The 16,523-nt window shown below is 61.5% G+C and overlaps 1 protein-coding gene across 5 annotated transcripts in view; it reads left to right on the top strand.

Moving 5' to 3' along the window:
* RASGRF1 (Ras protein specific guanine nucleotide releasing factor 1) overlaps nucleotides 1-16,523 on the top strand; it is a 33,691-nt gene continuing 17,168 nt past the window's right edge. Inside the window, exons 1-5 of one of the 5 annotated variants that reach the window (XM_080551568.1) lie at nucleotides 1-588; nucleotides 11,883-11,989; nucleotides 12,393-12,540; nucleotides 15,261-15,353; nucleotides 16,266-16,519. In XM_080551568.1, the coding sequence (XP_080407694.1) occupies nucleotides 313-588; nucleotides 11,883-11,989; nucleotides 12,393-12,540; nucleotides 15,261-15,353; nucleotides 16,266-16,519 (878 nt within the window). In that variant the 5' untranslated portion in view covers nucleotides 1-312. The other 4 variants (XM_080551569.1, XM_080551570.1, XM_080551572.1 and 1 more) reach the window with 4 other exon arrangements.

The following is a 16,523-nucleotide window of genomic DNA, read 5'->3' as shown; positions in this document are numbered from 1 at the left end:
ACGTGACGCGCCGCCCGCGGGGGGACGCGGCTCCGGGACGCGGCGCTCCCCCGGCACAGCCGCCGCGGGCGCCGCGGGAGGCGAGCGCTGCGCGGGCACGGCCCGGCACCGTGCGGCTCGGCACGGCACGGCCCGGTACGGCTCGGTACGGCACGGCTCGGCTCGGCCCGGCATGAGCCGGCGCGGCGGCCGGCGGCTCTCCGGGGGCAGCGGGCGCCGCTGATGCGGGCGCGGGGGCTGCGGCTGCTCGGCAGGTACCCGCCCGCCCGCTGCCCGGCGGGGACCATGTGAGGAGCCGGCGGCGCCGCCACGATGCAGAAGGGGATGCGGCTCAATGACGGGCACGTCACCTACCTGGGGCTGCTGGCGAAGAAGGACGGCGCCAGGAAGGGCTATCTGAGCAAGCGGAGCTCCGACAACACAAAATGGCACACCAAGTGGTTCGCGCTGCTGCAGAACATGCTCTTCTACTTCGAGACCGACTCCAGCTCCCGGCCCTCGGGGCTCTACCTGCTCGAGGGCTGCGTCTGCGACCGGGCGCCCTCCCCCAAGCCCTCCCTCTCGGCCAAGGACTCCCTGGAGAAGCAGGTGGGTGCCCGGGGCCCGGCCGCTGCCGGCGGGGGATGCCCGGCGGCCCCGCACCGGCCCCGGCACCGCGGGGCCCGGCCCCGGCCCCCCCCCCCCCGCCCCGGGCTCCGCCGACGGGCACCGCGCCCCCGGCAGCGCCTTGCCCCGGAGCGGAGCCGCCGCCGCCCGGGACGTGCCCACGCGTGACCGCGGCCGGGGATGGAGCGGGGGTGTCGGGGGGTGGGTGCGGGGGGCGCTGCCCCGAGCGGGCGCTGCCGGGCCCGGGCCGCGTTGGCGGCGCGCCCCGGGGCGGCGGGCGTGAGTTCGTCGGGGGGGGGCCGGGTCCTGCCCGGAGCCCCCCTGCCCGCCCCGTCACGGCTAATTAGCTGCCGTTAATTGGCGGCGGGGCTGCGGCGCGATGCGCCCCCCGGCGGCCGCGGCCCGCGCTTTGCGCAGCGAGGCTCCACGCGTGTCCGCGGCACGGAGCCGCCTCGCCTCCGCGCTGCCGCTGGCACCTGGCCCCGGCGGAGCCCCGGGTCCCCGCGGGGCCGCTCCGTGCTCGCCAGGGGTCGGCCGTTCGGCTGCAAAATTTGCCGGCCCGGTGCAACCGGGGGTATGCAAGAGCACCCACGGGCGTGGGGCTTCCTCTGCCACGGCTGGCCGTGGGTGCGGGCTCGGCCCCGGCGCTTGTGAAGGTCCCGGCGAGGAATCCGCAGCCCGGCACCGCTCGGAGCGTGCGGCTCGGAAATGGGAGCGCAGCGCTCAGCACGGGGGCGGCGCGGGGCCCCACTTTCACGGGGATTTCAGCCCGTGCCTGCTCCTTGCCCACGCCACGCTGTGCCTCTGCCACGAGCCTGCCAGCGAGCGCAGCACGGCCGCCTCCCGGGGACACGGCAGAAGCCGGGGGCTCCACATGCCACACGCAGGGCTGTTACTTGTCTGCAGTGCTCATCGCCAGATGCTAATGTCTGCAGGTGGAAATGGCACTGAGGGAGCACAGCCGCTGCCAGGCCCCACAAGGAGCGGGGTCCCCTGGGCTCCCCGGCAGCCCGCAGGGCAGGCTGCTCCCCCCCGGGTCAGTGGGGTGGCCGCTGGCAGCACCGCGGGACGTGCCGGAGACCTCTGGCTTGCTTGTCTGGGGCCATTTGCTGGAGTTTGGTCCATCCAAGCACTCGGGCAGTACAGGGCTTTGTGTCAGGTGGGCAGGGGGTTTCTAACCCAGGGACACAAATCCCCATCCATCGCTGCCACTGTTTCCAAAATTACCTCCAGTCTCGTGGAGGTGGACAGGAGCTGGCTCGCTGTGGATGAATTCAGCCCTCAAACACGTTGTGTTGCACCAAGCCAAGTGCCCCCGTTGGAGGGCGCAGAGAAGCCCCTCAGCAGGAGCAGTGCTGGCTCCTTTCCCAAAGCCCAGGCTGCGTGCTCACAGGAGGCACCGCACATCTTGAGTCCAGCTCTGCAGGTCTTGCATAATTTTGGCTAAGCAGGCTCACGGTGAAACGGTGGCGAGCATGCCTGCAGGGCTGCGGGACGGACCCCGCAGCGACCCGGCTGGGCCAAGGGACAGGCTAGAAGGAAATAAGCCACCTAATCGCCTCTGGCTGATCACAGCGTGCTCAGCACTCCAGAAGCCCTGCCACGGCACCGAGGCAGTGCAGCACCACCGGGCCCTGGTATGCCTTGGCACTCCCAGCAGGGTCACTGGAATATCTCACTGCTGTGATTGAAATACCATTGTGTTGGTTTTTTTCTCACAGTCCTGGCTCTTGCATTCAAGTGGCCTCCTTCGTGCTACGTGGTCTGCTTCCAGCAGCAGCGAGGGGTGTGTGTCCGCAGGGGGGTCACGCTGCTGTCCTGTTTTGTCAGCTGTGCCCCTGTGGCAGCTTAATAGATGCTGTTGCTCGTTCCTCGTTTGGCTTAAATCAGGCTTGCTAGCCAGGTTTTGACTCTTTGTACAGGAGGGATTTTCTGTCAGGTAAACACTACGGGGAGGCTGTCACCATCCCTTTCAATTTCAGAATGCACCTGGAAGATTTACCTCCGGTGTAAACGAGGGGCTGCTATCAGACGGTGCAGTGAGCTCCTGCCACACAAAATACTTGCAGGGCCACCGGGCTAGCCAGGGCTAGCACCTGGCTCGTGATTTTGTATAATTCGTTGGGACAATTTTAAATGAAAGTGCTCAAACACTTGAATACCCACTGCTTTGCAAACCAATTAATTTCATACCAGATGAGATAAGCAGCAGCATATTCATGGTGCAGGTCTGCAACCTGGGCTGTGCAGGACGGCGAAGGCAAGCAAACGGCAAGCAAAGCCGGCAGGTTTCTGAGAGGAAGGTGTCAGCTCTGCAGAACAGACGTGATGTTTTCCTCCAGCTCACCTGGTGCTGAGCCTTGTTCAGCATTGGTGTCTCTCTGGAAGGAAGGTGCTAAAGAAATTTCTAGCATTGCCCATGATCACCATTAATTGTTTTCTGAGGGAATTTATCCGTCCAGGCAGCTGTGGGTCAGGCCAGGAGGACAGGGTTCCCTTCACAGAGGAGGTTCACATTCAGAATCCTTCTTAACGGGGGTAACACCTGGAAGGTTTCAGATTCTCCACAAAAGAGAAATTTTAAAAAGTTGCTCTTCCAAAACCCTCTCTGTTTTGATGTTCATATATCTTGCCTTGGTGTGGATTTTTTTTTCTGTGAATGCAGTGTATTTTTAGCATGCAGTACATAGGAGAATAAAGGAGCAAAGTTATGTGAAAAACTGAGGCACTGAGCAGGGATTTGGGCACCTCTGGAAACTCCTCTCTCTTAGCCCCGTGTTTCTGCAGATGAAATTTTCTTCAAATCGCTTTGCTTTTGCGAAATATTTCGTGTCTGGGTGGGGCACCGGGCTCTGGCCCCGGGGAGGGCCTGCTCTGCCGCCGGGAGCTGCTGGGGGGGCTCTGGGGTGCGGTTCTGACAGGGCGATGGGCAGGTGTCCGGCCCCGCGGGGTGACCCCCCCTTGTGCCTGGGCTGGGCGCTCCCCTGGGACCTGCCGTCCCCGTCCCCGCAGCCAGCGAGGATGTTGGCGTCGTCACATCGCGGCCGTGGGAGGCGCGGGGGGCAGAGGAGGAGGGAGGGGGGCGCACATGGAAGTGCCCCCGGGAGCTCAGCAGGAGGAGCAGAGCGGGAAGGTGGGCTGGGGGCCGGAGCGTGCCTGCCCTCAGGGCTGTGCCGGCGCCCCGAGGCCCCGCCAGGTCCCTCCCCACGCGGAGCAGAGCTGCAGGCACCACGGCCGGGCTCGCCCATCTCCTCAGGTTCGAGGCGGGTTTGCGGGCCTGCACCCGGTGCCATGAGTTGTTCTCCGCCAGCAGCCCTCTGTGGCTCAGACGAGAGCCGAGATGATGCTGAGTCAAGTGGCAGCGCTGTGCGAAAACCCTTGACTTGAAACTCGGGAGCACTCTGAGGCGAGGAGGCTTTTTTCCCACAAAGACGAGGCTGCTCTTGTGAGCACACAGCCTATAACTCTGGATTTTCGTCCCCCATCTCTTAAGCTTTTGCCAGTGATAGGCATAAAATTTATTGTCTGTGCTGTCGGGGAGGCAGTGGAGACCGGAGGAAGCATTTTGTGAGGAGATGCGAGGCTGGAGGGGAGCTGGCCGGCTGCTGGCGTGCGTGGCTGTGGCTGCCCGGTGGGGCCGCGAGGGCCGGTGGCAGCAGCTCCCTCCAGCCCCTCGGGGCAGGTTTCTGCTCCCGTCCATCCCACCCTGCTCGTTTATTTCCCTGCACAGCTGAGGAGGGTGTGAGGAAGCCGCGTCTCTCCGCAGCACCAGCAGCACAAGGAGTCAGTGCCAAGCGGAGATACCGTGGGCACCAGGGCACCCCGTCTGGTGGCACCGTCCCTGCACCATGGGGCTGGAGGGGAGGGGTGCTGGGGCAGCTCCAACCCCCCGAGCTGCCCTCCCATGGGTGCTGTCCTCTCATGCTCCTCGTCCCCGCCTGCCCTCGCCCCATGTCCCCCTGCAGGGTCCCAGCCGGTGCCCACGGAGCGCGCGCTGCCCTCACTGGGACGGAGCGGCCCTGGCCAGGCTGGGGGCCACGGCCGAGCCCTCGGCCCTGCCTCTGATGGACGGGGAGCCCAGGCAGAGCTCACAGGTACAGAGCCCACAGAAAGGGGCAATAATGGATGAACTGGAGAAAAGGTGCGAGTACAGCCGCGGGGAACGGACAAGCGCCCGTCTCGGGCACCTTTGCCACGTCCCAGCTGGCGGGGACCACCCGGGCCGTGGGCAGTGTGCTGGGTGGGAGTGGGAGCAGCGGCAGGGGAGCCGCGAGCTGCTTTGAACGTGGTCCCAAAATGAGCGGCAGGAAAGGGAGAGCAGCGCCGGGCCTGTGGGCAGGGGACACGGCTCCTTCCTGCGGAGCAGCTCCCCGCTGGGACCAGCAGCTTGTGCAGGGACGTGTCCCGGGCACGGCTCCGCGCCGGGGGCAGGCGTGGGGTGAGGACGCTAACGCAGGGCGGCTGCCAGCCGCAGCAAAACAAAACCAGTGGGTGCCGGGCCGTGCGGCAGGGCTGCGTGGAGACAGCACTCAGCGAGCCGCATGGAGATGCTGTCATTGGCCCTGAATCCAGCAGCAGCTGAGTTTCTGTACCAAACACGCTTTGCACAGGGAGGTACTGCGCTTGCCGTGTTCTAGAAAAGTCTGATTTTTCTTGGGGGTATCTGTCTGAGCCTGCTGCTGTCTGATTGCAGTCTTTCTGATTATTCACATTATGCTTATTCAAAGGACAGGATAATATAATGTGATCTGTGTGACTGATCGCGATGAAGCGATGTAGCTGTGAGTGAGCGCAGGACACCTTGCCTCTGCGGTAACTGGCTTTGTCATAGGATAAAAAGCCATTCCCCAAATTTCTCATATAAATCCAAATAAGGAATTTTGGGGACAACATGGCCTTCTTACAGATGTTCTGCGAACAAAGGAGCTAAAGTCATTGAATAAATTATCCCCCCAGCAGTAAGCATAACATGAGCCGGTCGGAAGGACAAAGCTCGCTGCGAGCTGGCAGCCGGTGCTGCCGGTGCTGCCGGTGCTGCCGGTGCTGCCTGTGCTGCCGGTGCTGCCGGTGCTGGCTCTGCCCGGCTGAAGCCTGGACCATGCCGGCAGCGGGGTCCCACGAGCGCCGGTGGTGCCTGTGGCCAGGCTGAGCAGGGTGCACACATCAAACAGGCATCTGCTGGTGGTGTTCGGGGCTGTGCTCGTCTACACGTTTACAAATGTTTTTTTAAAAGTCTCAGATCCACCTAAATCCACAGCTCGCACATCATCAAAAGAGTAAATGACGTGCTGTGTCACGGCTTCCTTTGGCCTGGGTATTCCAAGCTGGTGTTTTTTGGTGGTGTTCCGGGTATGTTTGGTTACTGTGTGGTCAGCAGTAAGTCCCCAGCTGTCCCAGCCACGGAGGGGTGCGGGCACTAAATGTCTCCCCAGGGTTTGGCAGATCCAGTCCCGAAAGTTCAGCACTGGCGGCCCAGATCCCTGCTGCCCCGGGAGCTGTCAGGTTGCTGGGTTGTTGAAAAAAGTGGTTTGGTGCGTAAAAACCCTCAGCTGAAGTCATAAAACACTCATTGGGATATTTTCATCACCAAAGACTGGAAGTCAGTAGTACACTCTGGTTTCCGATAAAGGAAAAAGGCCGAGAGCATTTTCACATCTGAAAAAAAAAAACAAAAGATCTGAAAAGCAAAACACTATTCAAAACTTAAAAGCATTGTTTTTTCAATGTGATTTTTGGGGGGGTGGGGGGGGGAATGTATGGACTGCTTCAGAACAGGAGACCTCCTGGTCCACAGACCACTGCTTGGCTTCTCCCGTCAGCTTCATTCACTTTGGCTCATTCGGTCTCTGCCTATTGTCCGGCTGGATTTTATAAACCTGGAGTTAAAACAGTTTTCTAGAACCATGTGCTTTTAGCCAGGCTTTCTGCAATGAGATGAACGTGGCAGTAACTCAGCCTCCATACCCGAGGCAACCTAAGCGTATTTACATGAAATCTGAAGTTATGAACATAAATTACGGTTTGTGAACTGTACAGCTGAACTATTCACCAGTCTGCAGATGGTCCTGATGGCTTTTGTGTTTTAAGCCTGATGCCAGTCCTTCCCTGTTTTTTACATGTTCTTGTCCAAGAGATCTGTGAAATCTGCCAGAGGGGCAGGGGAAAGGAGGAAGAAACCTTCCCCAGCACGGTGCCTCGGCTCAGCAGCTGGAGGTGCGTGTTCTCAGCCGCACAGACACAGCGTGCAGATTTCCCACAAACACGCGGGCACGGAGGCGTTGCAGCGACGGCGATGCTCATACATGGAGCTGGGCAGAGGTTTGCATCTCTGCTGCACCCCGGGTCAGGAGTTTTGGGTGCCGCCGTGCCCTTCGTGCCCCGCTCCAAGGCCGAGGTGACGGCTGCGCTCCCTGGCTGCGTGCCGGGGCTGCTGGGGGTGCCCCGGCCGGGCAGAGCGGCGCTGCCGCTGCTCCTCGGGGCGAAGACACGCGCGTGGTGCTCCCGTCCTGCCCGGTCCTGCCCGGAGGTCGGCACCCGCCACATCGGAAACAAGGCAGCAGGAGCAGCCAGGTGTGAGGACTGAATGGAAAAAACCAGAGCTGATAATCGGTGTGCCAGAGAGCAAAAAGCAGATTGCCGTTTTTAAAAGGTGTTTCTGGACAAGAGGGAATGACTGGGGTGGGACCACGTGGGGGAAAGCCCCCTCGCCTGGTGCCTTCCCCCTCCTGGGAGCGCGGCTTCAGAGCCTGCCCGAAGTGCCTGTGTGTGAGCCCCTTACAGCACGTCCTGCGGCAGGGGAGAGAAGCTGCTGCCTCTGGTTTTTGTGATAGCTGTCTGTAAGCCAGCGAGCTGCCCGGCCACCCCTCTCCGTCTGAGTCACAGGTCCCGTCTCCCCAGCGCCCATGGTATGTAGGTCAGTGAAGCTAAAAGCTGCCGTTGCTGGCTGTGGATTTTTAGGCTCATCCATCCAAAGCGGGACGTTTCTCCTCCCTTGCCCTTTATGTCGGCTGCAATAACCGTCAGCGGCATGAGCAGGCGTCCGCATACCTGTGTGCCACGGGCGACGAGAGGACGCGTGTGTCCCCGTGCAGGGGGCAGCACCCCGCTGCGGGACGTGGGGCAGCGCCTGCCACGGGTGGGGAGCCCCGCGGGACGGCCGGGCCGGGCAGAGCCGCTCCACACGGCAAATTGCCGGCACCCGCTGGGAGCTGGGAGGTGGCGCTGGGCACACAGAGCTGCTGCCTCAAGTCGTGGCTGCTAATTAAACCTGCGCCACACCTGAGGCATCGGAGGGGCTCAGGGGGCCTGAGACCCGCTCCCAGAGGCACCAGGGCTCAGTGCCCCAGCTCCTGCCTGCACCCCGGCATCTCGCTGGGCTCCTCGGCAGAGCTGGGCGAGCGTCCCCAGCCAAACCCGCCTGCACGAGCGGTGCCCGGCTGAGCCAGCAGCAGCACCCAGAGAGCTTTGGCCGGCTGTTGCCAAAAGAGCCCGGCTCCGAGTTCTACAAAAGTCAGGAATGGTTCAATCTCCTATTTTTGAAACAATGCATAATTTTAAACCTTTGATTTTTTTTAAAATATGTTTACTTAGTAAAAGATAAGAAACAAAACCATTGAGGAGCGTGGCTGGGCCAACAGCAGTGCTTCTGCGTATGGCAGGACTGACCCTGCTGTTCCCTTCTCCTTTCTTTGTCCTGAACACTGGAAACCGGGCTGTTTTGTCCCCAGTGCCCGCAGTGCCGGTGCTGTCCCCAGGTCCCACGGTGAGGCCGCAGCCCCTTGCTCAGCCTGCCCTGGGGCACTCGGGGGGAGGTGACAACCACGTCCTGGCCGTCCTCGCACAACACGAGCATGGAGGCGTCGCTGCGGTCTGCACGGGACCCCAGGTGCAGTGGCACACACGCTCGCTGCGATCATCTCAGGGCCTTTTACTGAGGAGGTGGAGGATGGAGGAGCCCGGGCATCCCAGCCACGGGGATGGGAACAGGACACAGGCGTGGGAAGAGGCAAAGTGGTGGCCCTCGACTGCTGCCGGGGTCAGGCTCCAGACCTCCCGGGCTTACGCTGAGCCCCACGGAGAGCTGGAGTGGGCTCGGGGCAGGCACGGCCCTGGAGAGCCCCGCACGTTGCTCCCCATCTGCCTCCCTTGAAGACCACCACGTCTCAGCACCCTCCGGTCAGCAGGGACCTGGGCTTTGGGGTGTGCAGGGCCCTGGCCGCGTGGCACAGCCGCAGGACCAGGGGTCTCCTCCCTCCCGTCTCTCCCCCAAATGCTCCAGCCCCTCAGGGAGGGTCTCAGCAGTCGGACCTCACACACCGGTTCCCTGTTAACGGCCCCCCGGCGCAGCCCCTGCGAGCGGTGTGTGCACACCCAGGCCCTGCCTCTACGGCACGCTGCTTGGCGGAGGGCAGAGCCGCCGGCTGCGCTAACAGCGCCAGCCCGGGGACATCAGACGTGAGGGAGGACATTTCTGTGGAGCTAGTCCCTGCACATTAATCACCCGGGTAGTCTCCTTCATTAATTCAAAGTCGTTTGTTGAGATTCTGGAAGCAGAAATAGCTCCCAAGCAGCATTTTGCTATTGTACTCTTGTCTCAGTAAAAATAGCCACGCTGGCGCTGGGGACCTTGCTGAAGTGGCAGAGGGCGCGGGCTTCTGGAGCGGGGCTCACGGTGCTGGGGCCGCGGCAGGTCCCGGCCAGGTCCCTCCCGGCTGCGTCCCTGCTCCATGCCACCGCGGGGCCAAGGGGACACCTCTGATGGCGGGGGACAAGCGGGGTCCCACAGGTCCCCGCAGGAGGAGGGGTTGTGCAGTGGAGACGTGGTCCTGGCTGCGTCCTGCCTGCCGTTCCCACGCTCAGCACCCAGCAGCAACGCTCAGCATCCAGGTGCTGGGCTTTGCCAGGCTGCCGGAGCTGAGATTTTTCATGCCGGCGTCTGCCTCGGGCTGCATTATCTTGATATGTTTGAGTTAAGTGTTTTGGAGGCTGAGGCTATAGCAGAGTGCCTTGTTTGCCTGTGTTGAGAAATGCTTGCGGCTGCCTCCCTGTGACGCCTGGGCGGCTCGAGGCTCTGGAAGAAGGGTCCAGCTCCTGCAGAGCCCTGCCAGGGAGGTGGTGCTGAGCCCGGCGCAGGCTGCAGGGAGCCTGCCCCATCCCCAGGGCTGCACAGCGGGCTGGGCTCGGCGGGCAGAGAGGGGCGGCCACGAGGGTCCCTGGGCAGCACCCACGGAGCGGGCTCTGCACGTCGGGGCTTTCGGGGCCTGCAGAGGGCAGGTGATGGCCGCAGGGCTGCCTCTGTCCCGCTGCGGGCACAGGGCTGGTGGCGTTCCCTGCTCTTTCTTTCAACGTTTTGCTTTGTGACCTGAAATGCTCCCGTGTCGCCCTGCAGGCAGACTTGCTGCCCCCCCCCCCCCCCCGCCCAGGGATAAAACCTCCGCAGTGCTGGGGGGGGAAAATGCATCCTGCAGCTGGCACCCAGAACCTGCAGGCTGCAGAAGGCACCGCAGGGACGGGGGGAGGCTGCAAAATGCCCCATAATGAGGGACTTAAGGAGCTGCATATGTCTCGTTTCTCAGAAAGCAGAGTGAGTGGTGGTTTGATTAAAGGTGATTTGATTTGTAAGTACCTCTGCAGCTGTGAGCTAATGAGGTCTTCAAATGAGCAGGAAAGGGACTGAGAAGGAGCAAATGTGAGCTGCAGTGGCGTGGGGACGGTCTGTCCGCCTGCACAGACCTTGCGGGGAGCTGGGCTGGGAGGTCTGCCTGCGGGCAGGGGGACAGGGCAGCGGGCAGGGGATGGTGCTGTGGGGAGGGCACGGTGCTGCTCCGGTGCCCTCCCAGCTCCTGCCCCGTGCCCCAGCCCTGGCGCGGGCTCCAGGCGCCGCTGGAGATGTTCCCGGGCTGTCGAGTGTGATGTGTCGCTGTGATAACAGAGAAGGCTCATAATTCAGGAGGAGATAACAGGTGGTGGGAGTTTTATTATTCAAATATAAAATAACTTCCTCCTTCCGAGCACGCTGCACTTCCTGGGTATTGTATGGGAACAATGGGGTGACAGCGTGAGCTGCGCCGTGCTCGCGGCTCCCAGGACCCGGCACTGGAGGGCACGAGGGCTGGCTGGGGGGCAGCAGCCCCTCGCTGTGCGGGGGGCTCGGTGCTGCTTGCTGCGCACACCGCTGCCTTTTGGGGCCGTTTGTGTTGTGAGCCTTGCCCGGCACCAGCCTTACGTCCTGCTGCAGTGGGGGCTCCGGGGATGTGGGGGCTGAGCTGGGTTTGCCCCCACTGCGTGTCCTCGCGGGCAGGCAGCGGGGCCGGGAGTGCTGTGGCCGTGCCCCTGGGGGGCTGGAGACGCTCCTGGGACTCATGCTCCTGGGGAGGGTTTCTGGGCTTGTGAATCGGACGAGCTGTTCAGCCCTGTTTGCAGGGGAAGGGGCTGTAAGAGAGCTGGGCATGCACCAGAGAGGCCCAGCGACCTGCCCGGCTCGAGAAACCAACAGCTTTAGGAGAATTTGGGCTTCTTGGGCAGAAGTGTAGGAGCTCGTGCTCGCTGCCTGCCATCCTCAGAGCCGCGGCTGCAAGTCAGCCCTATTTTTGTTGGGTGTTGTTTTTTCCCAGGTACCCGTTAATTCAGGACCCTCGTTAAACTTAACGGCCTAGAGGCTCGTGTCAGGAGGAGCTGCTCCCAGGGGGTTTCGCCTTGGTCCAGCCACCGTCGGTAGTATCCGGCGCTGCCGTGTGTTACCTGTTTCCTAGGAGACAGCAGAAAGCGCACGAACGGCACAAACCCCGAGCCAGCGCGGGCTGCCACCGCCAGCACAATTAACACAAATACTGTAAATGTCAGGGGAGGCTAAATATAGCTGCTGTGCCGAGTCCTGCTACGCTGCCGGCCGCGAGAGCCGCCCGGCGCTGCCACACTTGGGGCCGCGGCTTCGCCCCGGCGCGAGGGGACGCGGCGGGTCCGGCACCGAGTCCTGCTCGGCCCCTTCCCCGTGGCGAGGCTCTCCCCAAGGCCTGCGGCCTCCCAGCCGCGGCTCTTCTACGCGGTTGGAAACAGTGTTCGCCCAGCAGGGCGTCACCTCCCAGCATTTGGTGTCTCCGTCAGGGCCCGCGGTGGGGCTGAGCCGCCCGGCTGGCAGCATCTTTCCACCCCCATGGCCCCACGTCCCGGGGACTTCCAAGGGCTTTGTTTAAAACCAAGCAGCGTGCGGTTGACCGTAAGGGGCCTTCCTGACGGCCCTGTGAGCGAGCAGTGACTCCCCCCGTTTGCCCCCGCAGCATTACTTTACCGTGAACTTCACCCACGAGAACCAGAAGACCCTGGAGCTGCGGACCGAGGACGCCAAGGACTGCGACGAGTGGGTGGCGGCGATCGCCCACGCCAGGTGAGGGCTGTGGGCCCCGCGTGTCGCCCTGCGCTGAGAGAGGTTTGGCCATGATATTTGTTTTGTTTTATTGCCCTGCCGTTCACTTAAAATTTGCATTACCTTCACTGTCTGAAACCCTCCCGCGGAACCCAAATCCTCTCCTCCTTGACCCGTCCCAAACCGAAGTGTCCTGTACGTGGGGCTGGTGGCAGTGAGCGATGGAAGCGCCGCGGCAGCAAACCTCGGCTGTGCCATCCTACCCGTGTGTCCCCATGAGCGTGTGGCAAACCCACGCTGCCGGGAGGGCAGGATGTGGCCCCAGCCAGCCCGAGTGGCTCTTGGGGGGGTCCCTGGGGGGCACGGGGGCCGTGGCGGGGAGCTGGGAGCCGGGAGCCGTGCTAACGGCCGCGTCTGTCTGCAGCTACAGGAACCTGGCCACGGAGCACGAGGCTTTGATGCAGAAGTACCTCCATTTACTTCAGATCGTGGAAACTGAGAAAACTGTTGCCAAGCAACTTCGACAACAGATTGAAGATGGGGAAATCGAGATCGAGCGCCTGAAGGCAGAGGTATGGAGCCTGGCTTCGCTGCGCCGGGTGCCACGGCTCCGGGGGCTCAGGGCGGCCGTGTGGGCACGGCGGCGGTGGCACCTGCGCCAGCTCAGACCGTGGGCCTGCGCGCACCTCGGTCATGTTTTTACACTTGTTTTAGTGATCCCCAGCCTGATCCTCATGCAGAGAGGGGTGAGGGTGTCACGGGCACGGAGCTGTTTCCAGAATTTGGGGTTCCTGTTACATGAGTGGCTGTGACTGCCGGGGCAGGGGAACGTTTGCTCCATCAGAGAGGGCTGGTGAAGGGGCCGGCGAGTCCTGGTGTTAGGTACTGGGGAGAGATGGGGACTCCTTGCCGTAACATTGTGCCTTCTGTAATTTTCATCGTACACACCGTGGTTGGACACCTCTGTGCGGGCTGTGCCTGGTGTTATCGGGCACTGCAAGCTGCAGGAGTAACAGGAATGGGAACGGGGAGGCTGGATCGCCTTGGGGAGGGATGCTGCCTTTGCCAGCTGCAAGCTGCAGCCGTTCTGGTAACCTAAATACATCAGGGAATTAACATAAACCGCGCTGTAAACAAAACAGTTCACTCGGAAGGGGTTCTCTTTCCAACGGGAGCTGCTCACGAGGCCTGCTGCCCGGACCTCTCCTGGTGGCTGGCACGCAGCAGCTCGGCCGTGGGCAGGCTGAGTGGCACGGGCGAGGGCAGGCAAGGCTCCGAGACACCGCCGTGACTCAGCAGCCAGCTCCAAGGGCCGAGCGCGTCCCCCACCACCCGGAGCCACCCGCCTGCCCCCCAGCAGGGCTGCAGCCCCCGGCATCCCCTCGCTGCAAAGCACGGGTGCCGGTGGGGTGCTGCGGCTGCCGCCCGGAGCTGTCGGCTCCTCGCCCCTGGGGCTGCCCTGGGAGCAGCCGCGGCACCGCTGAGCTTGTGCGCTCCAGCGCAGCAGGATCGGTGCCCAAGCTCTCCAACCCACTCGGTGCTTAAGTACGTGGCATCCCTGTCCCCTTCTGGGTCCACCCTGGGCCAAATTCCAACATGTCTCCCACCAGGATTAAGGCTTCGCTGCTGCCGCTGGTGTTTTTGCTCGGGGAGATGTGGGTGTCGCAGCGCCCAGCCCCAGCCTGGGGCTGTGGGTTAAAACCACGGGGCAGGGGCTGGAGGAAGCCGCAGCTCCCCAGCGCTTCCCCGGCACGGGTGCGTGGGCTTTTACCTTGTGCTGTTTTTTTTCACTCATCTGCAGGCTTTGAAGTAGAGATCAAATAATCAGCTTCTACTTTAATGTGCAAATTTTGCTTACTCAATTAAACAAAACAACAACAACAAAAAAGCACAAGACCCCGCAGCCCCCAGTCCTTTTCCCATGCTGTGTGTGTTCATCAGCCAAACAGTTTAAACTTCACTTCCAGCCCTGGGAAGAGTTATTTCCAGCCATTAATCGATGGGGAATCCAAAATAACCCCACTTAGTTTTTTAATAAGCTGTGTTTGATCAGCCCTAATCACGTGTCAGCTGCCAGCCAGGGTGCGGAGCAGGGGACGGTGCTGGCAGACGCTGAGATTCGAGGTGCAGGCGCTGTTTGGAGACCTGCGGCTCCGTGTGAGAGCAGAGGAGAGAGGAGCTGCCAGAGGCCTTGCAGCCACCTCTTCCCAAAAGCAGTTCTAGGGAAGGGAACAGAGGAAGCCCACAGTGATGCCCACGGCCGCACGGGGCCCTGAAGGGCCGGGGGGTTCCCCTGGTCACGGCTCGATCCGGAGCATCCACCAGCGCCGGGCTCTTCTGCAGAACTGCCACGGAAGGGTGGCTGCTGAGCTTCGTTCACAGGCAGTGATCAGGGGGACACGAAGCATTTTCTACCTAATGATCGCATGAAAAATGTAGCATTTTGTTAAAGTTTGGAAGAGGCAATTCATTTAAAAAGCTCAGAAATTTGTAGAAATAACTCTGCCTCTGCCCGCCCGCCGGGCAGCCGTGCTCTCACGGCCCTTCTTTCCTTCCTGCCAGCCCAGCTCCCCAAAGACCAGCGCACGCTTGGCACGTGTGACCCCTCCGGCTGCTCCCAATTCCTGCTTCACTGGGAAGCGGTCTCTGACCGAAAACTGTACCAAAACATTCCTTTTTCGTCCTTTCTAGCCAAAATCGGACTTTTTTTCCACAGAAGTTCTCTTGAAAACTGTTTCCTTTTTGTTGTTATTTTTCTATAAAATCAAATTTCACTGTTTTCCTGATTTTTATTTTCTGGATAGCACTTTTTGTTTTTTCTTACCCTTCCCTGTAGCTTTATGAATAGTTGCAGCGCTGGGGATAGGGCGCTGAGTACGGCAGCAAGAAACTGAAAATTCAAATGCGTAAAGCTAAAAATAGATTCAGCCAAATTTGTGCCGTAAAGCTGTGACTGAATCGAAGTTTGTCCCTCTCTGCAAGCTTCAGGGACTTTAGATATTTCTGCCACTTTCTCTCCGACTCACTTCTCGATCACGGCACGTGGAGGCGCTCCCAGCGGTGCAGCCGGCGTTTGGCGCCCGGCGAGGTCTCCAGTCCTGGAGGGACTCTCCAGGCAGGGAGGGCACCAGCACCTGGTGGGTGTGGGACACGTCTCCTTTTGGCTCTTTGCTGATGTCCCACTGACGACAGAGTCAGCCCGATGCTCACATCCGCAGGGCACCCCGAGCATGTGCCGGCTCGTGGGGGGCGGTCGCGCCGAGCCCCGCTCACGCTGTCCCTGTGCCCGCAGATCGCCTCCCTGCTCAAGGACCACGAGCGCATCCAGTCCGTGCAGAGCAGTGCTCCGAGTGACGACGACAGCGACATCAAGAAAATCAAAAAGGTTTGCCCCCCTGGGGGACCCGCGGGGACAGGCTGAGGGCTGGAAGCGCGATCCTTGCGCTCTCGGAGCAGCTTGCGGGGGAGCTGCAGATACCAGGGAACATTGCTGCTCGTGGAGACTGTACGGAGGTGAACGTGTCTTGTAAATCTGGGCGTCCTGCTGGCTGTTTGCTCTGTTGGGTGCTCTCTGCTCTCCCCTGGTGACCGAGCAGTCTTGGCCGGCTCACACACAAATCGCACCTTCTTACGTGTCACTTCTCCAGGGGCTGTGGTTAACCCTTTTATTTTTAAGAAGAAAAACCACCACCCAAGCAGAATTCTCTGCAGGAAGCAATAGCCCCTGCAGTGAAACCTGCTGCAAATCGGCTGCCCTTGGCGGGAGCACGCCGTGCTGCGCAGCAGGCGCCACTCGTTGCACGCCCCGCTCCAGCACCCTGCAGCACCCCGCAGTGGTCGGCGGCACGGGGCGAGCGCATCGAGGCGTGGGTGCTGCCCAGGAGCCTCTCCGGGCACCTGCGGGGCACAGGCAGTGAAACCTGCATTTAGGTTGGGTTCGGTGCCTGTTGTCCTGCTGTGGGAAGGTGCCTGGCACGGTTTCTGTGCAGTGGGGGGGCAGGAGTTAATGCAACAGCCTTGCTTTTCATAGGAGTTTTACATTCCCCTCTGTAAAAGGGGAAAGAGGACATTGTCTGCAATAAGGAAGTGCGTTTAAATGAATTACTGTTTGTTTCCTGGCCGGGAGACGTCACAGAAGTACAAATAACATTGTGCACCAGGCTGGGGGAGCATCACTAGGTGTCTCTGCCTCCCAAAGGCGCTGTGATGGAGCCCCCCTAGCACGACCATGCCGAGCGCAGCGCGGTCGCTCGGGTCGTCAGCCCGCGCCCTAACGAAGCCTCCGCTCGCTCGGCAGGTGCAGAGCTTCCTGCGGGGCTGGCTGTGCCGCAGGAAGTGGAAGACCATCATCCAGGACTACATCAGGTCCCCCCACGCCGACAGCATGCGCAAGAGGAACCAGGTGGTGTTCAGCATGCTGGAGGCCGAGGCCGAGTACGTGCAGCAGCTGCACATCCTCGTCAACAACTTCCTCCGGCCCCTGCGGATGGCAGCCAGCTCCAAGAAGCCCCCCATCACGCACGACGATGTCAGCAGCATCTTCCTCAACAGGTGG

Source organism: Anser brachyrhynchus (genome assembly GCF_964034855.1).
Source record: "Anser brachyrhynchus genome assembly, chromosome: 11".
NCBI lineage: Eukaryota > Metazoa > Chordata > Aves > Anseriformes > Anatidae > Anser > Anser brachyrhynchus.
The sequence above is the reverse complement of the archived record's forward strand: the minus strand, read 5'-3'. Positions and strand labels throughout refer to the sequence as shown.